This window comes from Zootoca vivipara, chromosome 17, assembly GCF_963506605.1.
Source record: "Zootoca vivipara chromosome 17, rZooViv1.1, whole genome shotgun sequence".
Taxonomy (NCBI): domain Eukaryota; kingdom Metazoa; phylum Chordata; class Lepidosauria; order Squamata; family Lacertidae; genus Zootoca; species Zootoca vivipara.
This window is the reverse complement of record NC_083292.1, coordinates 11,315,039-11,337,043: the sequence shown is the minus strand read 5'-3', so window position 1 is coordinate 11,337,043 and position 22,005 is coordinate 11,315,039. Positions and strand designations below refer to the sequence as shown.

General features: G+C 43.8%; 1 protein-coding gene across 4 annotated transcripts in view; it reads left to right on the top strand.

Moving 5' to 3' along the window:
• Nucleotides 1–22,005, top strand: part of ZDHHC8 (zinc finger DHHC-type palmitoyltransferase 8) — a 135,319-nt gene that overhangs the window by 43,129 nt on the left and 70,185 nt on the right. The window contains exon 2 of one of the 4 annotated variants that reach the window (XM_035099129.2): nt 9,747–12,136. The exons of the other annotated variants lie outside the window; for them this stretch is intronic. Within the exon in view, the coding sequence (XP_034955020.2) occupies nt 9,836–10,804 (969 nt within the window). The 5' untranslated portion in view covers nt 9,747–9,835 and the 3' untranslated portion in view covers nt 10,805–12,136. Of the gene's footprint in view, nt 1–9,746; nt 12,137–22,005 lie in introns of those variants that run through there. 4 annotated transcript variants of the gene reach the window in all.

The following is a 22,005-nucleotide window of genomic DNA, read 5'->3' as shown; positions in this document are numbered from 1 at the left end:
TAAGAATGTTGGTGACATTCCAACTATGCAAGTTAAAGTGAAAGGTCACTTTGTGCTTGTGTGGAAAAGCCTTCATTGCAGGCTGTAGAGCTGTGAGGAAAAGGCTGAGGACAGACAAACTTGGGCTTTTTCAGGAGGAAGGGGCTTCTAAGAAATATGGAGGTTAGAGACAGGTGACAGGACCCCACCCTTCCTGACAAACATCTCCCACCACACCTTTCCTGGGCTCCTACTCAAAGCTCCTTCTGCCCGCTTCATCTCAGTTATCTATAAGACACAATGCCTCAATGTTTAAAGGCAGAATACCCCTGGAAATCAGATGTTGGGAACAAAGGAACACCATATGCCCTTGCATCCTGTTCATAAGAATTTTGTTGTTGCTTAGTCGTTTAGTTGTGTCTGTCTCTTCGTGACCCCATGGACCAGAGCACGCCAGGCACTCCTATCTTCCACTGCCTCCTGCAGTTTCGTCAAACTCATGTTCGTAGCTTCAAGAACACTGTCCAACCATCTCGTCCTCTGTCGTCCCCTTCTCCTTGTGCCCTCCATCTTTCCCAACATCAGGGTCCTTTCCAGGGAGTCTTCTCTTCTCATGAGGTGGCCAAAGTATTGGAGCCTCAGCTTCAGGATCTGTCCTTCCAGTGAGCACTTGGGGCTGATTTCCTTCAGAATGGATAGGTTTGATATTCTTGCAGTCCATGGGACTCTCAAGAATATTCATAAGAATACAAGTTTCAAATTAGAGTATATTATGTTTATAAGCACAGATGAGCCAATGGCTTGATTCAATATAAAGTAGCTCCATATATTCACAACCTCTTGTGGCAGTCTCATGAAACCTGCAACCTCCCCGTTTTGCTAATCTTACCAATCCCACATTTAGCCTCCATTCTTATATCAGTGAACACACCTCTTAAACGAATAAATAAATCGACAAATGCAGAGGGTGACAGCGGCTGAATGCTCCTCCAGATGAGAGCTGACAAGTTGGAAAATACACTGTCAGAATACATAGTGTCAAAACCATCACATGAGTGCTATGGAATTGGTCTTCTTAGAAGGCAGCATTTCCCCATTCTGGTGCCTTCCAGATGTTTTGGACTACAACTCCCATCATCCTTGACCAGTGGCCATGCTTCCTGGGGCTGATGGGAGCTGGAGTCCCAACAACAACATCTGGGAGGTGCTGAGTTTATGAAGGCCCATCTAAGGAACAGCTGTGCATTAAAACCTTTTACAGATTTATTTTGCATGTCCCATAAAAGAGGAGATAATAGGTGGGGGGTATATTTTGCTGGAACAATTCCTTCTCCCAGTGTTCATTCAGAAAAAAAATGTATTCAGAGCATTAAGAAATTTTAATGCATAGCTCCAGCTGGTTTGCAAGCTACGGCTCTTACTGGATGGACCAAGACAACTTGACTGCAGTTACTCATGCTCTGATAACCTCCCATATAGATAACTGAAGTGTGCTCCATGTGGGGCTTCTCTTGAAGGCTGTCTAGATGTTGCAGCTGGTGCAGAATGCCACTTAGTAGTTGCTATCTAGGATGGCGAGGGTGGGGGTCATATGACACTGATCCTCCAGTCTCTGCACTAGCTGCCTGAGAACCTCCAGGTCTGGTTCAAAGTGTTAATATTAGTACACAAAGCCCTGAACAACCTGGGACACAAGGACCAGGGTGCTGCAGCGAGTCATTAAGATCAGCCAGGCAGTGACACCTGACAAGGGATTTTCCATAGTGAACCCTAGATTATGTGACTCTCTACTTTAAGGTGACCTGCGGAAACTTTTTTTTATACCACCAGGAGTTGTGGGGTTCAATGATTCTTCTGCTGAACTTAGAATCATAGAATGATAGAGGGCCATCCAGTCCAACCCCCTGCCAAGCAGGAAACACCATCAAAGCATTCTTGACATATGCCTGTCAAGCCTCTGCTTAAAGACCTCCAAAGAAGGAGACTCCACCACACTCCTTGGCAGCAAGTTCCACTGTCGAACAGCTCTTACTGTCAGGAAGTTCTTCCTAATGTTTAGGTGGAATCTTCTTTCTTGTAGCTTGAATCCATTGCTCCGTGTCCGCTTCTCTGGAGCAGCAGAAAACAACCTTTCACCCTCCTCTATATGACATCCTTTTATATATTTGAACATGGCTATCATATCACCCCTTAACCTTCTCTTCTCCAGGCTAAACATACCCAGCTCCCTAAGCCGTTCCTCATAAGGCATCATTTCCAGGCCTTTGACTATTTTGGTTGCCCTCTGCTGCTTTATTTTATTTTATTTGGGAGTTTTCAAAATGAGTTGATGGGTATTTTAAGTATGTTGTTGTTGTTGTTGTTGTTGTTGTTGTTGTTGTTGTTACTACTGTATTATACATTTGCAATCTGCCCTAGCCTTCCTTTTGGAAGAAGGGTGGGTATACATTTATGGAAACAACTAAGAAACTAATTATTGCCTTTATTGATAGAGCATTTAGCAAAGTTGCCTGCATGCAGATTGCAGTTCTTGATATACTCAGTGATATGCGACATGTATGCTGGGATTTTTGTGTTTTTAGGCATTTTGTCTTCTGACTCTTTGCTTATTTATTGTATGAAATTATTATTGTATAATTAATCCCCTTTTCCCAATTATATGGTGATCTCAAACCGGCACCGATTTTGTTATTACTGTTATTAGTTCTGTTGGGGGGTGGGTTTGTTGATCCTCCAGGATTTTTCCCAAGTGGAGGGGTCCTATGGTCATGACACTGGTTTGTTTGTTAATCTTGGGTTGATTTTTCCAGACCATCAGTTTTGCCCAGTAAGCATGGACAACTGTCTGGACTATTTTTTTAGACAGAAAGATTCTGATTATGGATTTCCAGAGAGCCTACAAAGACAAGTGCTTTAAACAAACAAACAAAAGCAAACAAAAAAAAAAAGCAAAAATCCAGAGATCAAAGCTGGTTTGCACTCAATTGCAGCGGAAAAAAATGAATTAGGGTCTAATTAGAGTCAATGACAGCTCAAAGCTCAGGTTTAAAATGCTTTGAAGTTTGCTTGGAGTGTCCATTGGAGAGGAGAAAAGGCTATGTGGACAAGACCTTTAAATAAAGAAGTCATTTTTCATAGCTATGGACTTGGGCTGTGATGTTTACCTAATTAAAACATGGGAAGATGCGTCTTCACTCAGGTACCACCTCTGGCTCCCAGGCTGCAGTATGGGACCTGCTTTCGCATATTTACTTAATACGTGTTCTACTTAATACTGTTAATAAGGCACATTATTATTCCTAAAATAGCAATTCACAGAGCAGTATACATAGTGTTGCCTTAGAATTGCTACCAAATGAAAACTTGTGATTTTACACTTGTGCTTAGTCAAAAAGCTGAGAAGCTATTGAAAACCAATATTTTAAAAAGACTGTGGTTGGACAACCTTAATGGGCATCATTTCTGCATTCTGTTCCCCAAGCATACTTCCATTCTGGAAGAAGTCTAGGGAGCTATAGAAGCAGATTCTATAGCAGAGCTATAGAAGCAAAATGAACAGGCTGTCCCTGCTCCACAGACAGCTCCCTCATTATGAGCATAGCAATAGAAAGGTGAGGCATATAGTTGGCCAGACTTATCTTTCTTGAAAAAGGCTCTTTGCAGCACTCATAGAGCTAGCTTCTGCAACAACACAGAGACAGTACTGGGCCGGTGAATTTCACTCAGGTACCCAGATTCTTTGAGGCCACCTGCGTGACGCCAAACACATGCACAAAATTCTTTGGAGTGGGAGTTTCCAAATATTACAGAGTGTAATATCGAGAAAACACAATACAATCAAAACAATCAATAAACAATAAAGCAGTAAAACCAGGTGAGAGCACATATGCACTGTTAAATAGCTATCAGTTGCAGTAACACAAATTCAAACCCAAAAGCTGGGCGAATAAGTAGGTCTTTAGCTGGTACTCAGAAAGACTTGTTGCTCCATTCATATCTGAGGAGGGTGCGAGAGGGTTCCACAGTTGGAATGCCTGTCTCTCATGTTGCTGCGCACTGAGTCTCTAGCAAGTGTGGCACCATTAAGAGAGCACCCCCAGGCAGGTGCATAAGGGAGAAGGCCCTTGCATTAGGTATGGATTTACTTCCAAATTCTTGGGATTTTTAATCACAGATGTAACCATTGATGGCTTAAGGCCCAAACTGTGTCATCTTGGAAGTGTTTGTGAATCATGCCGTCTGACTCCCTCATGCCCCATAATAGGATGATATGGAACAGCCTAAGGTCAGTGCCAAATTAGGTGGAAAACATGCCCAGCAGACATAGAAATCTCACCGGAATCATCCTATGCATATGATCACTGTCCAAGTACACTGGGAGTTACATTCATTAAATCTTCCTCTCTGACGTTTAATATATTTATTTTGCATTGATGCTTTCAAAGCCGTTTGGTCTTTCTAGGCATTTAATGACTCAGAAGTTCAGCGTTTTCTAAAGAATGCTGGCCAACCAACCAATGGAAGATGGATTGCCTTAGGAGTAGAGAGGGTTTATAGCAAAATTACTCGCAACGCTCTCGAGAGATGCTATGTCAGTGGGAAATTAAAATGGCAGTTCTCTTGTTTCAGTTGTCTGTGGTTTCATTTTAATTTTCTATTTTGTTTACTTTTAAATGTATTTGCTGCTTTTAACTGCTTTTAATTATCTTTAGTGTACATCACCCTGAGACAGTTGCTTAGAAGGCAGTTAATAAATTGATGATGATGATGATGATGATGATGATGATGCCAGAGTTCAACAAGAAGTGTCTCACCTGATGGCATTTTCATTCCCCTCTACAATTCCCAGAGTGCCTCTTCCTAGGGAACTCTTGGAAGTGTAGTTCTGTGAGGGGATTAGTGGTCTCCTAACAACTCTCAGAACCCTTTCCAACTACACTTCCCAGGGTTCCTTGCGGGAAGGCATGGCTGTTTAAAGTAGTATGAAACTTCTTTAAATCTACAGTGCCTTGGTCTATTGCCCTCAGGTGTGGTGGATGATACTGTCCCATCTTCGGTGTTGATGCAAAACTGAGTCGATGATGCGTCGAATGGTGAAGCGAAGGCGCCATCTTGGGTTTTTTTTATATCTCGGGCAGCAAAATGTCTCAGGCTGACCCTGTTTCAGTGATTTTTCCAGGGGTTATATAACCATCCTTTAGCAGTAGGAGGTCGTTGGAATTTGCAATTTAGTGGTGATTACATTGTTTTGCTACAGTTAAGCGATTCCTTTTAGTGTTCCCTTTCTTACAAAACTGTCTTGACAGCCTAAAAGTATACTTAGAGAGTTAAAGGAGATGATGTAATTTGCCATTAGCTTAATTGCATAGGCATTTTTCTTCAGAAATGTTTGTATTTTGAGGCAGGCCCACCAAGTATTTATAACATCAGCTGCTTCTTTACCGCAACACTAGGACTGTTCTTGGCTTGTTTGGCTTAGTCTGGGTGCAGCAAATGTTGCCAGTGGAGACTTGCATTGAAAATGGAAATTGGTTGGAACAGAGGGGTGAGCAGCGCATCTCAAAATGGATGGCCCCAGTCGTAGGACACTTAACTATTGGCTTCACCTAAACTTAATTCCCCCCCAGTCTAATATCCCTAGTGCTGCAAGATTGTCACAAGAGCGCCTGAACTAAAATTGTCTATCAAAAACTTCACTCTTGTGGTTTATCACCACAACAGCTACTCACTTTGGGTTTTAGTAAAGAAAACAGTCTAATTTGTCAGCACCTAAATGATATCCAGCGTCAGAACAACTTGGCCACAATTAGGAAATTTTGCCCGTGGTATGACTGTTTTCCACCTTCCCATTTCAACTCTCTGGCACCCTATCTGCATAACCTAGCAATTCTAAAGTACAGGTGAAACTCGGAAAATTAGAATACCGTCGAAAAGTGCACTTATTTCAGTAATGAAACATGTTATTATTTATTTTTCTTTTAATTTTTACAAATGCTTTCTTTTTGGAAATTCCACAGTATTAAAGCAAATAGTTACAATAATACAAAAATAAACATCACAATTACATTTTATTAATTACATTCCATTTATAATTGACCCGCCTAACGACAAATAATTACAATTACAACAAATAAAGGCTTGACATATCTTGCTTTGCATGTCATGCCTCTATCTCATATATTGGTGTCACCTTTTAAGTTGCGTTTCTGGAATAAATGCACTTTTTGACGATATTCTAATTTTCCGAGTTTCACTTGCTTTTACTCTCAAAAGATTGTCCATTCTGGGTCGCCCAGCCACTGCCGCAGTGTCCTTTTTCTTGGCAGATCAAGATGAGCAGGTGACAACAAAGGTTGCAAAGTTTTTAGCTGGGGCAATCAGAATAAGATCCACTATTTGACTACTGATTCAAAACCCTAAAATGTATTTTATATAATTGACTTTTTATTTCTATTCTTTGTTGTTTTATTGCTATGGCCGATGGCTGACGCGAATAAAGATTCATTCATTCATAAATGGCCCCAGCTTTTAGTAACTTTGAATGCGATTCCCTTTTTTACAGATGAGAAAGGTGAGGGGTGGTATCATGGACACATCAAAGAAATAGCTCTTATTACAAACTTTAAACCGTTAGGAAAAGGAAACAACCAGACACTCTTAAAGACGTCTGGACGCTTCCAGAATGGGGCCGGATCTACAGAGAGTGACAAAAAGCACCCAGAAAGGGGGTTCAGCATTTGAAATGAACAGGCTCTGGAGCGCAAATAATTTAAACCGGAGCTAATGGAAAGTTGGACAGAGTTTTTGGAAAGTAAGCTTTGTGATTTGGAGATTTATAATGATAGTGTTTGAGCAACTGCCTCTTTGGTTTTAGATCTTACCATAGCCCAGAATTACTCAGTAAAGAAAGTGAAATGGTAACTTTTAGAAATGCAGGCGGAGGACAGGGTTTTTTGGTTTTTTTTGCCCAGAACTTGCTGGAACTCAGTTCCGGCACCTCTCAGGTTGGCACCATTGGCATTATGAAAGAGAACAAGGGAGGTGTTCATGGTGAGTTCTAGCACGTCGTCTTCTTCTAGAAAAATAGCACTGGAGGAGGAGATGTGGGGGACCAACCTGCTTTTGCATGGGATTCAAGAGGTGGGTGAGGGAGACATGAAGGGATTTATCTCCAAATTGGCTGCCCTCTCTTCTTCCGGGCATAATCAACACCTGCTTTTCCCGCTATCCAAAAAAAGGTCGGAACTATTAAGAAAGCTGTCAAAGACTTCAAGTCCAATGACACTCCTGTTAAGATCATACAAAATTTGGCACAAGTGACCTTACATCAGAGGAGGCAGGTGTACCCCTCTCCTTTAAAGCTACAGGAAGCAGGATGGGCATTCTATTTTTCATGTAATAGTTCTATCTGGAAGCAAAGCCCTCATGATTGCTAATGTCAACAAGGCTCCTGCTGGTACTGTCAGCATTTACAGTCAGATCTGCTCGCAGAGCTGGAAAAATAAAAGAGGGAGGGCGCTTAAGATGATTGGGAGATTGTACAGTGGTACAGTACCTTGGTTTTAGAACAGCTTAGTTTATGAACAACTTGGAAATAGAACGCTGCAAACCCGGAAGTAGGTGTTCCGGTTTGTGAACTTTGCCTTGGAAGCGGAACATGTTCCTCTTCCTGTTGAGTGTGTTCTAATCGGAGGCTTCCTGTGGATTCTGTGGGCTGTTGAGTCCTGAGCACCCACGCAACACAGAGGTGATATTTGGAGCTTTTGCTGGGGTTTTTTTTTGCATTTTTGTTTGTGTGGCTTTTTCGGTTTTTTGACTGTGACTTGTTCTTCATTTTATGGGACTGACTTGTGACGGTGGCTTGTGGATTTGTTTTTGTGACTTGTTTCTGTGACTGTGTGGAACCCAGTTCAGCTACTGATTGATTGACTGTGTGGCTGCAGAAATTGATAAAAGCCCCCCCCCCTCCAAACAATGACTATCATCAATGCACCTGGGGGGAGGAAGTAATTTTAATTTTTATCATCTACAATACTATCTTATTTATTTCATAGTACGGTACATTGATTATTGCTTTCATTTTAGGGATCAATGGTTTCGTTAGAGAGTAAAATTCATGTTAAATTGCTGTTTTAGAGGTTGTTTTTAAAAGTATGGAACGGATTAATCCATTTTGCACCACTTTGTATGGGAAAGCACGCCTTGGTTTTAGAATGCTTTGGTTTTGAAACAGAGTTCCAGAACGGATTAAGTTTGGGAGCCAAGGTACCACTGTAAAAGGAAAACATCTTCCCGGAAGATGTCTTCCACACTTGCAGTGGGATGGAAGCAGACTACCCATTATTTCCTTTCATGTCACTGGAGTTAAAAAACACACAAAGCTGTGGGAAATGAGATAAGCAAATCATGTTTGATTAACAGGTTGTTCATCTGATTTAATAGGTGGTACGTTTGCTATTTATGCTTTGAATTGAGCTTTTAGGACCTTGAAAATATATTCACGGTACAGTATATTATTTTGAATCAGTAGGCGATAGGACAGAAGTGAGCCAGTACACCTTACCATTGCAATTTTTGCACTAGATGTAAACTGGTGTGTGGGGCTGGCTGGTATAGATCTGGCTTTAATATTTTAAAGGTAAAAGGTAAAGGGGCCCCTGACCATTAGGTCCAGTCGTGACCGACTGGGGTTGCGCGCTCATCTCGCATTATTGGCCGAGGGAGCCGGCGTACAGCTTCCAGGTCATGTGGCCAGCATGACAAAGCCGCTTCTGGCGAACCAGAGCAGCACATGGAAACGCTGTTTACCTTCCCGCTGTAGCGGTTCCTATTTATCTACTTGCATTTTGACGTGCTTTCGAACTGCTAGGTTGGCAGGAGCTGGGACCAAGCAACGGGAGCTCACCCCGTCACAGGGATTCGAACCGCTGACCTTCTGATCAGCAAGCCCTAGGCTCAGTGGTTTAACCACAGCGCCACCTGGGTCCCTCTTAGTATTTTAGCAAACCCCAAATATGAGGCATTAAGTTTTGCTTTTGCTACATTTCTGGGCAGACACAGCCTGGGATGAGACTACTTACTAATAAAAGGAACTCCAAGGAAGCTGTAACGGCAGAATTTTTATTCTGCTCAGATGGCCCTGTTGGCTGCTGGTGAGGAAGCAAGACAGTATTTTCATTTTTTGGGAGAAAGCTGTTAATAACTGGAAGTTTAGGGACCAGGAAATGAAGAACAAACCTTGTAGTCATGAGTGACGAGATAAAATTGGTGACAACGAACATGAAATTATTAGGAATGCAGTCAAGAGGACCAGAATTAGGAATTATTCGAAATAAACGATACTCACAGTAATAATGTTGCGGGAGGGGGATTAATTAACTAATTGCCTTCCACACACCCTGTCCTATGGTGATTGTGTCATCAGACACAACTTACAGTAACTCTGTGAAATATAAGGGGTATGTCAAATTATTTATTTAACAAGGGTCTAATAATGCCAGGGGAGTTGCATTTATTTTACATTCTAATTTGGACTCAGTTCCTTGACTTAGCTGGACTTAAACAAGGAACCTAGAGGTCTCTTAGACCAAAAAAACAAACAAATTGTGGCCTTTCATTTGGTGTAGACTCCTGATCTGAGACAACTTACATGCATCAACTATTTAAAAAATATTTTTTTTAAAATAAAGTTACTTGTTTTCTCTTGAGGGAAATTCCTAAAAATATGAGAAATATGCTGGTGACTGCACTGTTGGTTTAACCTGCAGGTCCTTAATAAAGTTTGATCCTTAATAAAGTTGTTTTAAGAACTACGAGATACAAGGCGGTGAAAGACAGCGGTGAAAGCTCAGAGAAGATGGCAGAAAGCAAGTGGCATCTAGAATCTGCCAAGGACGCACCACAGCCTGCTCCCTGCCCAAGTTTCATGATCCCCAAGAAGGAAATCACCATGCTTCCCGACATGCAGAAGTGGAAACACTCACAGGCTTATGCAGATTACATGGGCTTCATTCTCAAGTTGAATGAAAGCGTCAAGGGCAAGAAGCTGACCTGCAGTTACAAAGTCTCTGAGCCCATTGAGAAGCTGGTTGATCTCCTAGACACGCTTGACAGATGGATTGATGAAACCCCACCGGAGGAGCAGCCATCTCGCTTTGGGAACAAGGCCTTCCGGAGGTGGTACACCAAACTGGACCAGGGGGCTGAGAACCTAGTGGCCACGGTGGTCCCGAGGGAGCTGTCAGAAGCCGTCTCCGAGGTGGCTGTGTACCTGAAGGAGTCTGTGGGCAACTCTACTCGTATTGACTACGGGACAGGTCACGAAGCAGCGTTTGTCGCCTTCCTCTGCTGCCTTTGCAAAATTGGAGTTCTCCGAGTGGATGACCAGCTTGCTATTGTCTTCAAAGTCTTCAGCAGATATTTGGAAGTCATGCGGAAGCTGCAGAAGACCTACAGAATGGAACCGGCCGGCAGCCGAGGGGTCTGGGGCTTGGATGACTTCCAGTTCCTGCCCTTCATATGGGGCAGCTCACAACTGATAGATCACCCAAACCTGGAGCCTCAACATCTTGTGGACGAGAAGGTGGTGAATGAAAACCACAAGGAATTCATGTTTCTCCAGTGCATCCTATTCACTACAGAAATGAAGACAGGCCCATTTGCTGAGCACTCCAACCAGCTGTGGAACATTAGCGCAGTCCCTTCATGGGCGAAGGTCAACCAAGGCCTCGTTCGCATGTACAAAGCCGAATGCCTGGAGAAGTTCCCTGTGATCCAGCACTTCAAGTTCGGCAGCCTCCTCTCCATCCAGCCTGTTGCATCCTAGGGAGGTTTTGTAAGATATTCTTTCCCCCATTTCTTTCTTTTCTTTTCTTTTTTGAAAAAAGAGGGGGTCAGAAAGCACTGGAGAGAGCAGGGTGAAGGGCCAGAGCTCTCCCCATTCAGCCCCACTCTCAAACTATGCAGCCGATTCATTTCCGCAGGTTATGTTTTTGCAACTTTTGGGGGGAGTGGGGGACAAAAAACCAGGAAGATTTTCCTATTCTCTTAAAGACCCTAACCCCCCCCCCCAATATTTTGAAGAAGGGTTCCCTTGGCCAGCTTGCAGAATGGAAGAGTATACCTCCCTGTTAATGTATACACACCATCCTTTGAGGGGGTCTACTTTTGACACTCACGAATGCAACAACCATTAGAGGTGTAACAGCTGCTAAAAATCTGGGCCCTTCTTCTTAGTTCAGTTCCCCCCTTGGACTACTCCTGTTCCTTGGGCATGGTTTCAGTCACCTCTGCTGTCTGTTGCAAACACCCCCTCCCCTCTCCACCCCACCCCACCAGCACATCTAACTCCCCCTTGCCCTAGAACCGCCAACCGGCAAGGCTTTCTCCACATGGCACTCTTTCCTGACTCCTCTGGTTTCCTCTAGCATTGTCAGGAAAAGAAAAGAAATAAGTGCAAGATACATTCCCTCAGTTGTTGTTTTGGACTAGCTGAAATTTGCAAGACAAATTCAAATGCCATCCCATACAGCGCAGAAATGGTTGTGAGCCCTGGCCCTTTGACCTTGCAGCTGCGTGGTGGCAGAGGTTTCTGGGGATGCTTTCATTTCCTCAGTGAAAAACCACCAGGACAGTATCCAGACTTCTCCCACCTAGATGGTACAACCTTTCTACCATCCTCAGAGTCCCTGCAGTACCCCTGTCTCCCCAACCTTGCAGACTAAAATCAGGTGCGGGTCATTTTGCAGTCCAGCCAGCTTCTCTGGGGATGTGGAGCCAGCTTACATAAGACTTCAGTTGTCTGCAGCTCCCCACTGGGACAACACCTTTCTCCAGCAATCTTGGCAGCAGGGAAGACCACTGTCTTCTTAGCGGGCTTGATTTGGATCCTGCTGATTTGAAGGAGGGTGGTACCAAACTTGAAAGGAATGTGGGGAGGAATGGGTAAAGGTAACACTGCCTGAGATGTGACATTACTTTCATGTTTTCTTTGCTTGCGTTTATTTTATGCAATATTTTGTTTTGCCATGCCTTCCCAAAATTATCAAGGCTTTTGACACAAAGAAAGAAATGTCTCGTCTTAAGATGGCTGCTTGATGTGACATGTGGCTTTGCCTATTTGCATGTGAATATATTGATTAAAAGCAATGTGACTAAACAGTGCCGTCCTGTGCTTATTTGCTCAGAAGTTGTGTTAACTGGGACCTAGTCCATAGTCAATGTTTCAAGGATTGTAGCTTTAATTGGGTGGTAGCCCTAAAAAGAATGTGTTGTTAGAGTCCATCTTCTTTCATTGAATGTTACTCTGATCACATTTGGCTGGTCTAGTCCATCAACATTCTAGGCCAGGGGTAGGCAACCTAAGGCCTGGATACAGCCCAATCACCTTCTCATTCCAGCCCACGGATGGTCCGGGAATCAGCGTGTTTTTACATGAATAGTATGTGTCCTTTTATTTAAAATGCATCTCTGGGTTATTTGTGGGGCGTAGGAATTCGTTCATTTCCCCCCTCCCCAATAATCTGGCCCACCACATGGCCTGAGGGACGGTGGACCAGAGCACGGCTGAAGAAGGTTGCTGGCCCCTGTTCTAGGCTGTCCTTATACAGTATTCTTGTTTGCTGTGTTTCTTCAATTTGATGAAAAACAGAAAATCCTTAATAGAAACTTCTTGATTTTGAGAGGTGTGCTGTGTCGTGATGTGTGCAGCACAATCCCATTCTTGTTTACTCAGAAGTATTGAGTTCAGTTGAACTTGTAGAACACATATTTTGGCTCATGATGGAGGGAGAAAACGCAAAGTTGATACTGGAAGATGGATTTTATAAAATGGGAAAATCAGACTTCTCCAAATCTTGTGATGAAGTTCCCAAAAACTTTTTTCAAAAAGTGTTCAAAAATGCATTTAGTAGGAAAAGCATGTACAGAAAAATGTGGATGTTGGAAAAATTAACATATTAAAATGCATTATATTAAGAGACCTGGCTTGCAAAAATTCTGTATAATAGGCAAAATTGCATACATTAAGAGAAACGCACGCAAAAAGTTGTACAAAGTTTTGTGCAGTTTTTTATTTATTTTTAATTACAAACTGTGCAGAAGTGGGGGAAATTGGGGGGAAAATTTATTTACCGTAATTATTCACCTAGATGTATATACTGCTTGTAATAAAGACTCAAAGTGGTTTACGAAAAGAATAAAACAATAAATTTAAAAATCAGTTAAAAAGAATTTTTAACATTAAAAAATAAAAATCAACAAGAAGCTGGAAAGCAGATTAAAACACATCAACATTCTACGTGTCTGGCGACTTTTTTAGAAGGCCCGAAAAGAATATATACAGCGAAGTCGCCTGCCAGAGGTCAGTAGACAGGAAGTGCTTTCTACATTAAAAGATCAGTTTCTTACAAACATGGAACACATATTATGTGGCACATGTAACAGTGCCAGGTCCATATAAGTAGAGTGAGGCACCCCTCGCTTAGATCATAGAATTGTAGAGTTGGAAGGGACTACAAGGGTCAATCTAGTCCAACCCCCTGCAATGCAGGAATCTTTCACCTAATGTGGGGCTCGAACCCATGACCCTGAGATTTAGAGTCTCCTGATCTAAATACGTAAGTTGGGCTATTCTTGTTCTTCTAACCCACTGCTGCATTCAGTACACCCTGCTGTGTCTTCTATCGGGGATGAGAATACCTATTGGGCAGGTTCTCCAAGGCATGCAGTCAAGTCATAGGCCAGAGTCAACCTCCCGTTCTCCGATGAAAGAGGGTGCTTGTATTCGTTGCCCATTGTGCATTCCTCACACCGTTTTCAACACTTGCCTTCTGCCAGGCTCCCCTTGCTTAGCTGAGGAAGATATTTATAAAGTATGTTTCCAACGGCAGCGCTTAGCTGCAAATTAGCTTACATTATTTGCGTGGCGGAGCACGGAATGTCTTGGCTGGCAGAGGAGCGCTCAATTAAGAGGCTAGCATAAATAGTCTTCTGCTCCCGAGGATCTCAGTGGGATCCATGGCGCCATGAGTTGGCTCTTAGAGAGCAGCAGCTGTTGCGATAGCATTCCAAGTCCTAGTAGCTTGGGTGAAGAATGAAGTCCATCTTCAAAGCAGTTCCTTTTTGTCTGGGAGGAAGGGTGAGAAATTAGGAGTCATGATTGCCGTCCCTTGAGATCCCTTTGTCGAGCGGTTTTCTGAAATCCTCTCGTGTTTCAACCATTTGGCATCGTCCCCGATGTTCTGAAGAGCTGGTTTCCAAACTGGCAGCATGTTCAGTAATCTGTGTGCATGCAGTTATGTCACAGAGTTTGCATCTTAGGAGCAAATGCTGAATTGGGAAGCTGTTGTGGATTCTCAAGAGCCTGAGCTTTCATTTAAAGCAGAGAGAGAAACTCATGGCCCTCCAGATACTTTCGGATTCCAACTCCCATCAGCCCCAGCTGGCAGTGGGAGTGATGGGAATTGAAGTCCAGCAGCAACTGAAGGACCACAGGTTCCTTTTCTCCCCCCCCCCCCTTTTATATGCTTTATTGGTTTCTAAAACTGTAACATAAGTAATCAACAGAAAAGAAAAAGAACAAAGAACTTCTGGACGAAAAAGACGATAGGCTAAAACTCCCAAAAAATGAAGAAATCTGAAATCCGAAATTCAATTTCCAATTGAATGAGACCGCCCAAAAAGATTTTTAAAAATCGGTTTTTCCACAGAACCTTCAAGACTCGAAAAAGATTTGATTCAAATTAAATATAAACCACTCTCTAAAATGTATAGGCTGCTCCTTGACTGGGAGCTCAAGGAGGAAGAAGTCAAATCCGTAATGGTGCAGTGGGCCAGGGACTTTGGCTGCAACATCCAAAAGGAGCGGTGGCTAATAGCCTAGAGCAGTGGTTCCCAACAGGTGGTCCGGGGACCCCCAGGGGTCCACGAGCTATGCCAGAGGAGTCCGCAAGATGCTATTAGAATAAAAAAATATTAAATATATTTCGTATGATAACAGATTTTTTGTTTTGGCCGCTTCCTGCATGAGCAGAGTCTAGCGCAAAACTAGAATTAGATAGAGGCAGTAGTTCTGCTGTATGCCGTTAGGTGGCGCTTTACAAACACTACTGTTTTGCAAAGAGGCAGCGCGTGCATTCTACTAACGCTCACCTCCCCAAGATGCTTTGCGCGCGTCGGCTTCATTTGTGCGCTACTGCGCAGGTACCCTGTCTTCCCCATTCCCCTCCCTCCTCCCTGGCGCGCGCTGCCTCTTTGCAAAACAGTAGTGTTTGTAAACAAAGCGTTTTTCATAGAAGCTACAGTTCGCATAGTTAAAAATGGACCGTTGGTTAAAAAGTGGTTCGTTAAAACGACAAAGGCCTACAGATAAAGAGGAAGAACTGTAAAAAACGTATAAATATAAAATATAAAAAGACTCTTAATTTGGCTCTCACTTTTTAATTTTAGGATTAGGAATTAATGGGGGTCCTTGTCACAATAGCGGCTCGATGAGGGGTCCTCGAGAAAATTTTGTTGGGAACCCCTGGCCTAGAGGACAGGATCACACTTCAAAATGACCTTAACAGATTAGACAACTGGGCCAAAGCAAACAAGATGAATTTTAACAAGGAGAAATGTAAGGTACTACACTTGGGCAAAAAAATGAAAGGCACAAATACAGGATGGGTAACACCTGGCTTGAGAGCAGTACATGTGAAAAGGTTCTAGGAGTTTTGGTAGACCACAAACTTGACATGAGTCAGCAGTGTGATGCAGCAGCTAAAAAAGCCAATGCAATGCTGGGCTGCATCAATAGGAGTATAGCGTCTAGATCAAGGGAAGTAAAAGTACCACTGTATTCTGCTCTGGTCAGACCTCACCTGGAGTACTGTGTCCAGTTCTGGGCACCACAGTTCAAGAAGGATACTGACAAGCTGGAACGTGTCCAGAAGAGGGCAACCAAAATGGTCAAAGGCCTGGAAACGATGCCTTATGAGGAACAGCTTAGGGAGCTGGGTATGTTTCGCCTGGAGAAGAGAAGGTTAAGGGGTGATATGATAGCCATGTTCAAATATATGAAAGGATGTCATATGGAGGAGGGAGAAAGATTGTTTTCTGCTGCTCCAGAGAAGCAGACACGGAGCAATGGATTCAAACTTCAAGAAAGAAGATTCCACCTAAACATTAGGAAGAACTTCCTGAGAGTAAGAGCTGTTCGACAGTGGAATTTGCTGCTGAGTGTGGTGAAGTCTCCTTCTTTGGAGGTCTTTAAGCAGAGGCTTGACAGGCATATGTCAAGAATGCTTTGATTGTGTTTCCTGCTTGGCAGGGGGTTGGACTGGATGGCCCTCGTGGTCTCTTCCAACTCTATGATTCTATGATTCTAGGAATCATGGGAGAGGCTTTGGAGGGAAGATATAAAATTAACGGAAGGACCACATCTCTGATTTAAAACAAAGACTAACTGCTGCTTAGTCATACCTGCTTTGCTCCTCCATTGGCAACAATCCATGAATCCTTGGCTCGCTGCAATGTCCCAGCCTAGGATCACGGCTTTTCCCTCCTGAACAAACCGTGCTTGTGAAACCATGGTTTGCTGATCATGGTTTGCTAGGGAGAAACGCACTGTGATTCTGGTACAGGCATAACAAGAAGCCAAGGACTATTGGTTTGTTGCTTCTGTTCACAACATGGGTGGAGCAAAGTAGGAGCCACTGGACAACAGGCACTTGCACATTGTTTGACCCCAGAAGGTCCATCAACAAAATTTATCACTGCAAACTGGGCCTTTGGCTATACATATACGCAATACACACTCCCATGCACACACACACACTCTTGCAGACTTTTACCTGGCATTGTCCAGGAGTTCCAAGAAACAAACAAACAAACAAAAAATCAGTGCAGCTCTGAAAAGTTCCACTGTAAAAAAAGTTGATTCCGCCACCTGGAATTTGAAATGATACAGTGCCCTCCTCTCTACAACCTTGGGACTTTTGCCCTTAGCTGCCAAGTATCCCGTTTTTCGCAGGAAACCCCCGGATTTTAATCCGTTTCCTGCTGTTCTCCTGAATGGAGAAAAATCCCGGAAATCCCCCGGATTTCCTACCTGCCAGGGAGCCTCCATTTTGGGCGCCGCGCTTCCCATGTGTGGGCACCAGAAATCGGGCAGAGCAGCACCAGAAGTTGCTTCTACGCATGCCCGGCGGCCATCTTGGTGGTGCCTGCATGGTGGCGGCCATCTTGGTGGCCGCATAGTGGCCGCCGGGCATGCGTAGAAGCCGGGCATGCATAGAAGCGACTTCCGGTGCCACTCTGCCCGATTTCCGGTGCCCACACATGGGAAGAGTGGCCCTGGAAGTTGCTTCTATGCAACTTCCGGTGCCGCGCCGCTGCTGATCCCGCATTTTTCAGCGGTAGACTTGGCAGGTATGCTTTTGCCATCTCAATCTCCAGCATGGGTAGGCAGGCCTCATCAGAGAAAGAATGTTCATTAAACCTGGGCTATAACTGACAAGGTCCTGCTATTCTTTCTCACCACCACTCCACTGGAGAATCTTACATTCCTGAATGGATCCACAAGGATGATTTAACAAATTTATTTTAATATGATTAAAGTATGGCTAACTAATGATACTGCCCCGCAGGCAAGTATGTATGCCTTGGACACAAGAAAATTCCTGAATAAGTGTAAACATGGAAATGGAAAGACAATTTTGCCGAGATGCACATCATTAGCAATCATGAATAGTTTTTACTTTGGGGTTTTAGTTTTAGATAGTACCGTGTTTCTCATATTATAAGACATGTCTTATATTTATTTTTTCCTCAAAAAAACACACTATGGCTTATTTTCAAGGGATGTCTTATTTTTTTCCTCCTCCTCCTGCCGCGGCCGGCATTGCTGCTGCGCCTATCACTATGTCTTATTTTCGGGGTATGGCTTATATTCCTTGAATGCTTAAAAATCCTGCTATGGCTTATTTTATGGGTATGTCTTAAAATATGAGAAACAGGGTATGATTATGCCTAGAGTTTTCACAGAGAATTTAAACAGATTTTGGCAAACTTTTTCATTCCTTCTGTTGCCCTCCAGATATTGTTGGACTACAACAATTCCCATCATCCTGGTCCTTTGACCTTGCTGGATGGGATGATGGGAAGAAGAAGAGTTTGGATTTGATATCCCGCTTTATCACTACCCAAAGGAATCTCAAAGCGGCTAACATTCTCCTTTCCCTTCCTCCTCCACAACAAACACTCTGTGAGGTGAGTGGGGCTGAGAGATTTCAAAGAAGTGTGACTAGCCCAAGGTCACCCAGCAGCTGCATGTGGAGGAGTGGAGACGCGAACCTGGTTCCCCAGATTACGAGTCTACCGCTCTTAACCACTACACCACACTGGAGGGCCACAGACTCCCCATCCCTGTTTTAAGCCATGGTTTGTTAGGGGCTTATGAGTCCTGGCCTTATTAGGAAGGAAGAAACCACAACTCCAGTTTCAGACACCACAAGAAGCCAAGCTTAATTGCAGTCTCCTGGGTCGTATCTCCTCCTCGGACTGCAGAATGAACAAAAGCAGGAGTAATTTCGCATCATGAGCTGGCACATCACCCATGCACCATGACAGTAGCCTTGGCTTACCTTGGTGTGCAAATGCAGCCTCTGCTTAAAGGGCGTGAGTGTATAAGAAGCAGAGCCTTCCTCATATAACAACACCTCTGTTTCTTATGCAATATTTGAAAGCCACCAGCAGTGGTGATTTCGTAGGATTCTGCTGATGGGGTGTTAAATGGTGCAACAGCTAACAAAGCTGCCTCTGCCTTCCTCTGTTTCACTGACTCCCGCTGCTGCCCGATCAGAAATGCTGAGTCAGTCCTGTGCTAACAGCTGAAAAGCCGAGTCAGACTGTGGACAACTCCTTCAAGCGTGCCAAGGAGAAGACCTAAGCTTTTAAGGGCCAGTCTGCCTTGATAACTGCATGCTTAGAATTGGCCAGAGACCAAGTTGTCTGTCTGTATAACTGTCAGGGATTTAACAGGGGCATGGAATTAATTTAGCATTCTGGCAGGTAAATGGGGTTAGCATATAAATATGTAACTATCCACCACTGCCGCATCAACTGTTAGGCCTCCTGCAGTAGGAAGTGTCTCCAACTGGTGCTTTTGGAAGGAAGACAGGAATCTTGCTTACTTGCCTTTAGAATCGGGCAAAGCGATAGTTAGACCAAATGTTGCAGTTTTGCAAGTCTGGATACTGCACATGCTGGCAGCTATACCAAAACCTGGCATGTTTTTGCTGTAATTGTGATTTTTAGCTCATTTTTTTAAAGTTGCTGTTTTGTTAATGGTGTTTTATAGATTGTAATTGTTTGATTGATTTGTTAATTGTTTTAAATGATTTATGCCAGGCATAGGCAAACTACGGCCCTCCAGCTGTTTGTGGACTACAATTCCCATCATCCTTGGCCACTGGTCCTGTTAGCTAGGGATGATGGGAACTGTAGTCCCAAACACCACTTTGGGATTCATTTGAATGAAACTACTGTACAATAGAAAGACAAAAAATAAAATAAAATAGTCATGTTCATCCTCCAACCGGGAAAGCTTTTTTTTGCTGTCAAGCTACATCAGGAGCATTATGGATAAAGGTTTTAACCCTTTCTCACCAAACTCTCTGCATTCTCACATGTTATTTTATTTTCTACCAGGCCATCTCCTGTAATTTCGCCAAATTTGGCCCTATCAGGACTTTTGGTGTTGCTTGCTTGCTTGTTTGTTTTACACTACAGTGGCATACACATCTGTGACAGCAATGAAGTGTGTATACAAATTTCAGGCTAGCCAAACCATGATGCAGTGTGAATGCAATATGACAGCATGTGGAACTCCTGGAAAAGCAGTCACTGAATGGATGGTGCTCTCTTCCCAATGAATAAAAATCTGAATTCATGGCTCAGTGGCCATGGAATCTTGACCGACTGTTTTGATGTGGGGAGAGGCAGGATGCAAGGGAGTATCATCGAGAGGGGGTTGGCTGGCCGACTCGGAACAGTGAACGGGAAAACTTCACATTGCAATGTTTTGTTGCAGGTCCCCCCCCCGCTCCCCCCCCGACTCATAAGATCTCTAAATCGGCTTCAACCAAAGTACTTCTGCTCAACAAATTGGGCCGTTGCAGCGATTGCCGCAGGGTTGCAGGGTTGCAAAATGTTGCTAAATTTGAAGGCATTTCTTGGCATTTTGCTGTCACATTAAGGTCACAGCTGCCACAGCAGTTTAGTAGCATAACTGCAGCATACATGCCCTTAAAATAACACATCTCTTCAAAATGTGGTGCATTGCAGCAGTCTAGTACAGTGGTACCTCTATAGTTACAAACTTCATTTGTTCCAGAGGTCCGTTCTTAACCTGAAACGGTTCTTAACTAGAGGCATGCTTTTGCTCGGGGGTCAGCAACCTTTTTCAGACCATGTGGTGGGCCGGACTATATATTGGGGGGGGGGGATGAACCAATTCCTATGCCCCACAAATAACCCAGAGATGCATTTTAAATTAAAGCACACATTCCACTCATGTAAAAACACCCTGATTCTTGGACCGTCCGTGGACCGGATTGAGAAGGCGATTGGGCCGCATCCGGCCCTGGGCCTTAGGTTGCCTACCCCTGCTTTCTCTAATGGGGCCTCTTGCTGCCGCTGCGCCGCCGGCACACGATTTCTGTTCTCATCCTGGGGCAAAGTTCTCAACTCAAGGTAACTCTTCCAGGTTAGCGGAGTTTGTAACCTGAAGCTTTTGTAACCTGAGTTGTTTGTAACTCGAGGTACCACTGTGTTCTTAATTACCTCAAGCAGTTTGGGAGCAGCCTTAGGGGGTTGTGGGTCCCGGTGCAAGCAGGATAGGATTTCCTCAGCACGTGATTGGATGATACTTTCATGGGGGGGCAGGGGCGAGAGCAGAAAAAGCGTTAAGGGTCTCCGCTGAAATTCATGTAGGCTGGTGAAATAATTTCAAACCAGTAGAAGGTCCAATAGGATTTCCAGTGGACTGGAGGTGGGGTTTTCCAGGCCCAACGTAGTCCTTTGCCCCTGTTCACAACTAGTGAAAGCATGTGTGTCCTTTATGGGCACAGTTACCCCATTCAGGACCAGGGAGTCCCCCACACCTGCCCTCCCTTTGTCCCCCCCAGAGACAATGCTTCTGTCTTGTTGGGATTCAACCTCAGTCTGTGGACCGCCAATGGATGCTAAAAAGGTAGGAGAGATGGCACCTGCTTTTCAGGGGAAGGAATTCCACCGGTACCGGTTGCCACAACTCTAAAGGCCTGATTCCTTTTCTGATAAGATGGTATCTGCAGGAGGTCCTCGCTTGCAGAACACAGTGATCAAGGTAAAAAAATTCCTTCAGTAGCACCTTAAAGACCAACTAAGTTTTTATTTTGGTATGAGCTTTCGTGTGCATGCACACTTCCAGAATCCACCAGACCCTTATGTATATTCAGAGGGTGGGGGTGATGGGAATGGGTGATGGGCTGATAGGAGTGGTAAACCTGTTGATGACTGTTAACGACTGTTAATGACTGCAATTGGTCTTGCGGGGGGGGGGGGAGCAAGGGCTGAGGTGCTAAGGAAAGCTTGATCATGTATAATGAGATAAGAATCCTATGTCTCTGTTCATTCCAGGTGGCTCCATGGTTTTAAGCTTGCTAATGAGTTGCAATTCAGCAACTTCTCTTTCCAGTCTGTTTCTGAAATTTTTCTGTAATTAAACAGCTGCTTTGAGATCTTGTATAGAATGTCCTGGGAGATTGAAGTGTTCTCCTACTGGTTTTTTTTATTTTTTTATTTTGTTTCGACTCAGACCAACACGGCTACCTACCTGTAAACAGTGATCAAGGGTTATATAAAAGAGTGGGGCAATATTTCAGGTGTCCTGGTCCCATAGCACTTTGCACACCAGTCATCAGCACCTTGAACTTAGCCCGGTAGCTACAACACACAGTGCCATTTAGCTTTTCAGGCACTTTGCTACACAATGAAGCACTCCAG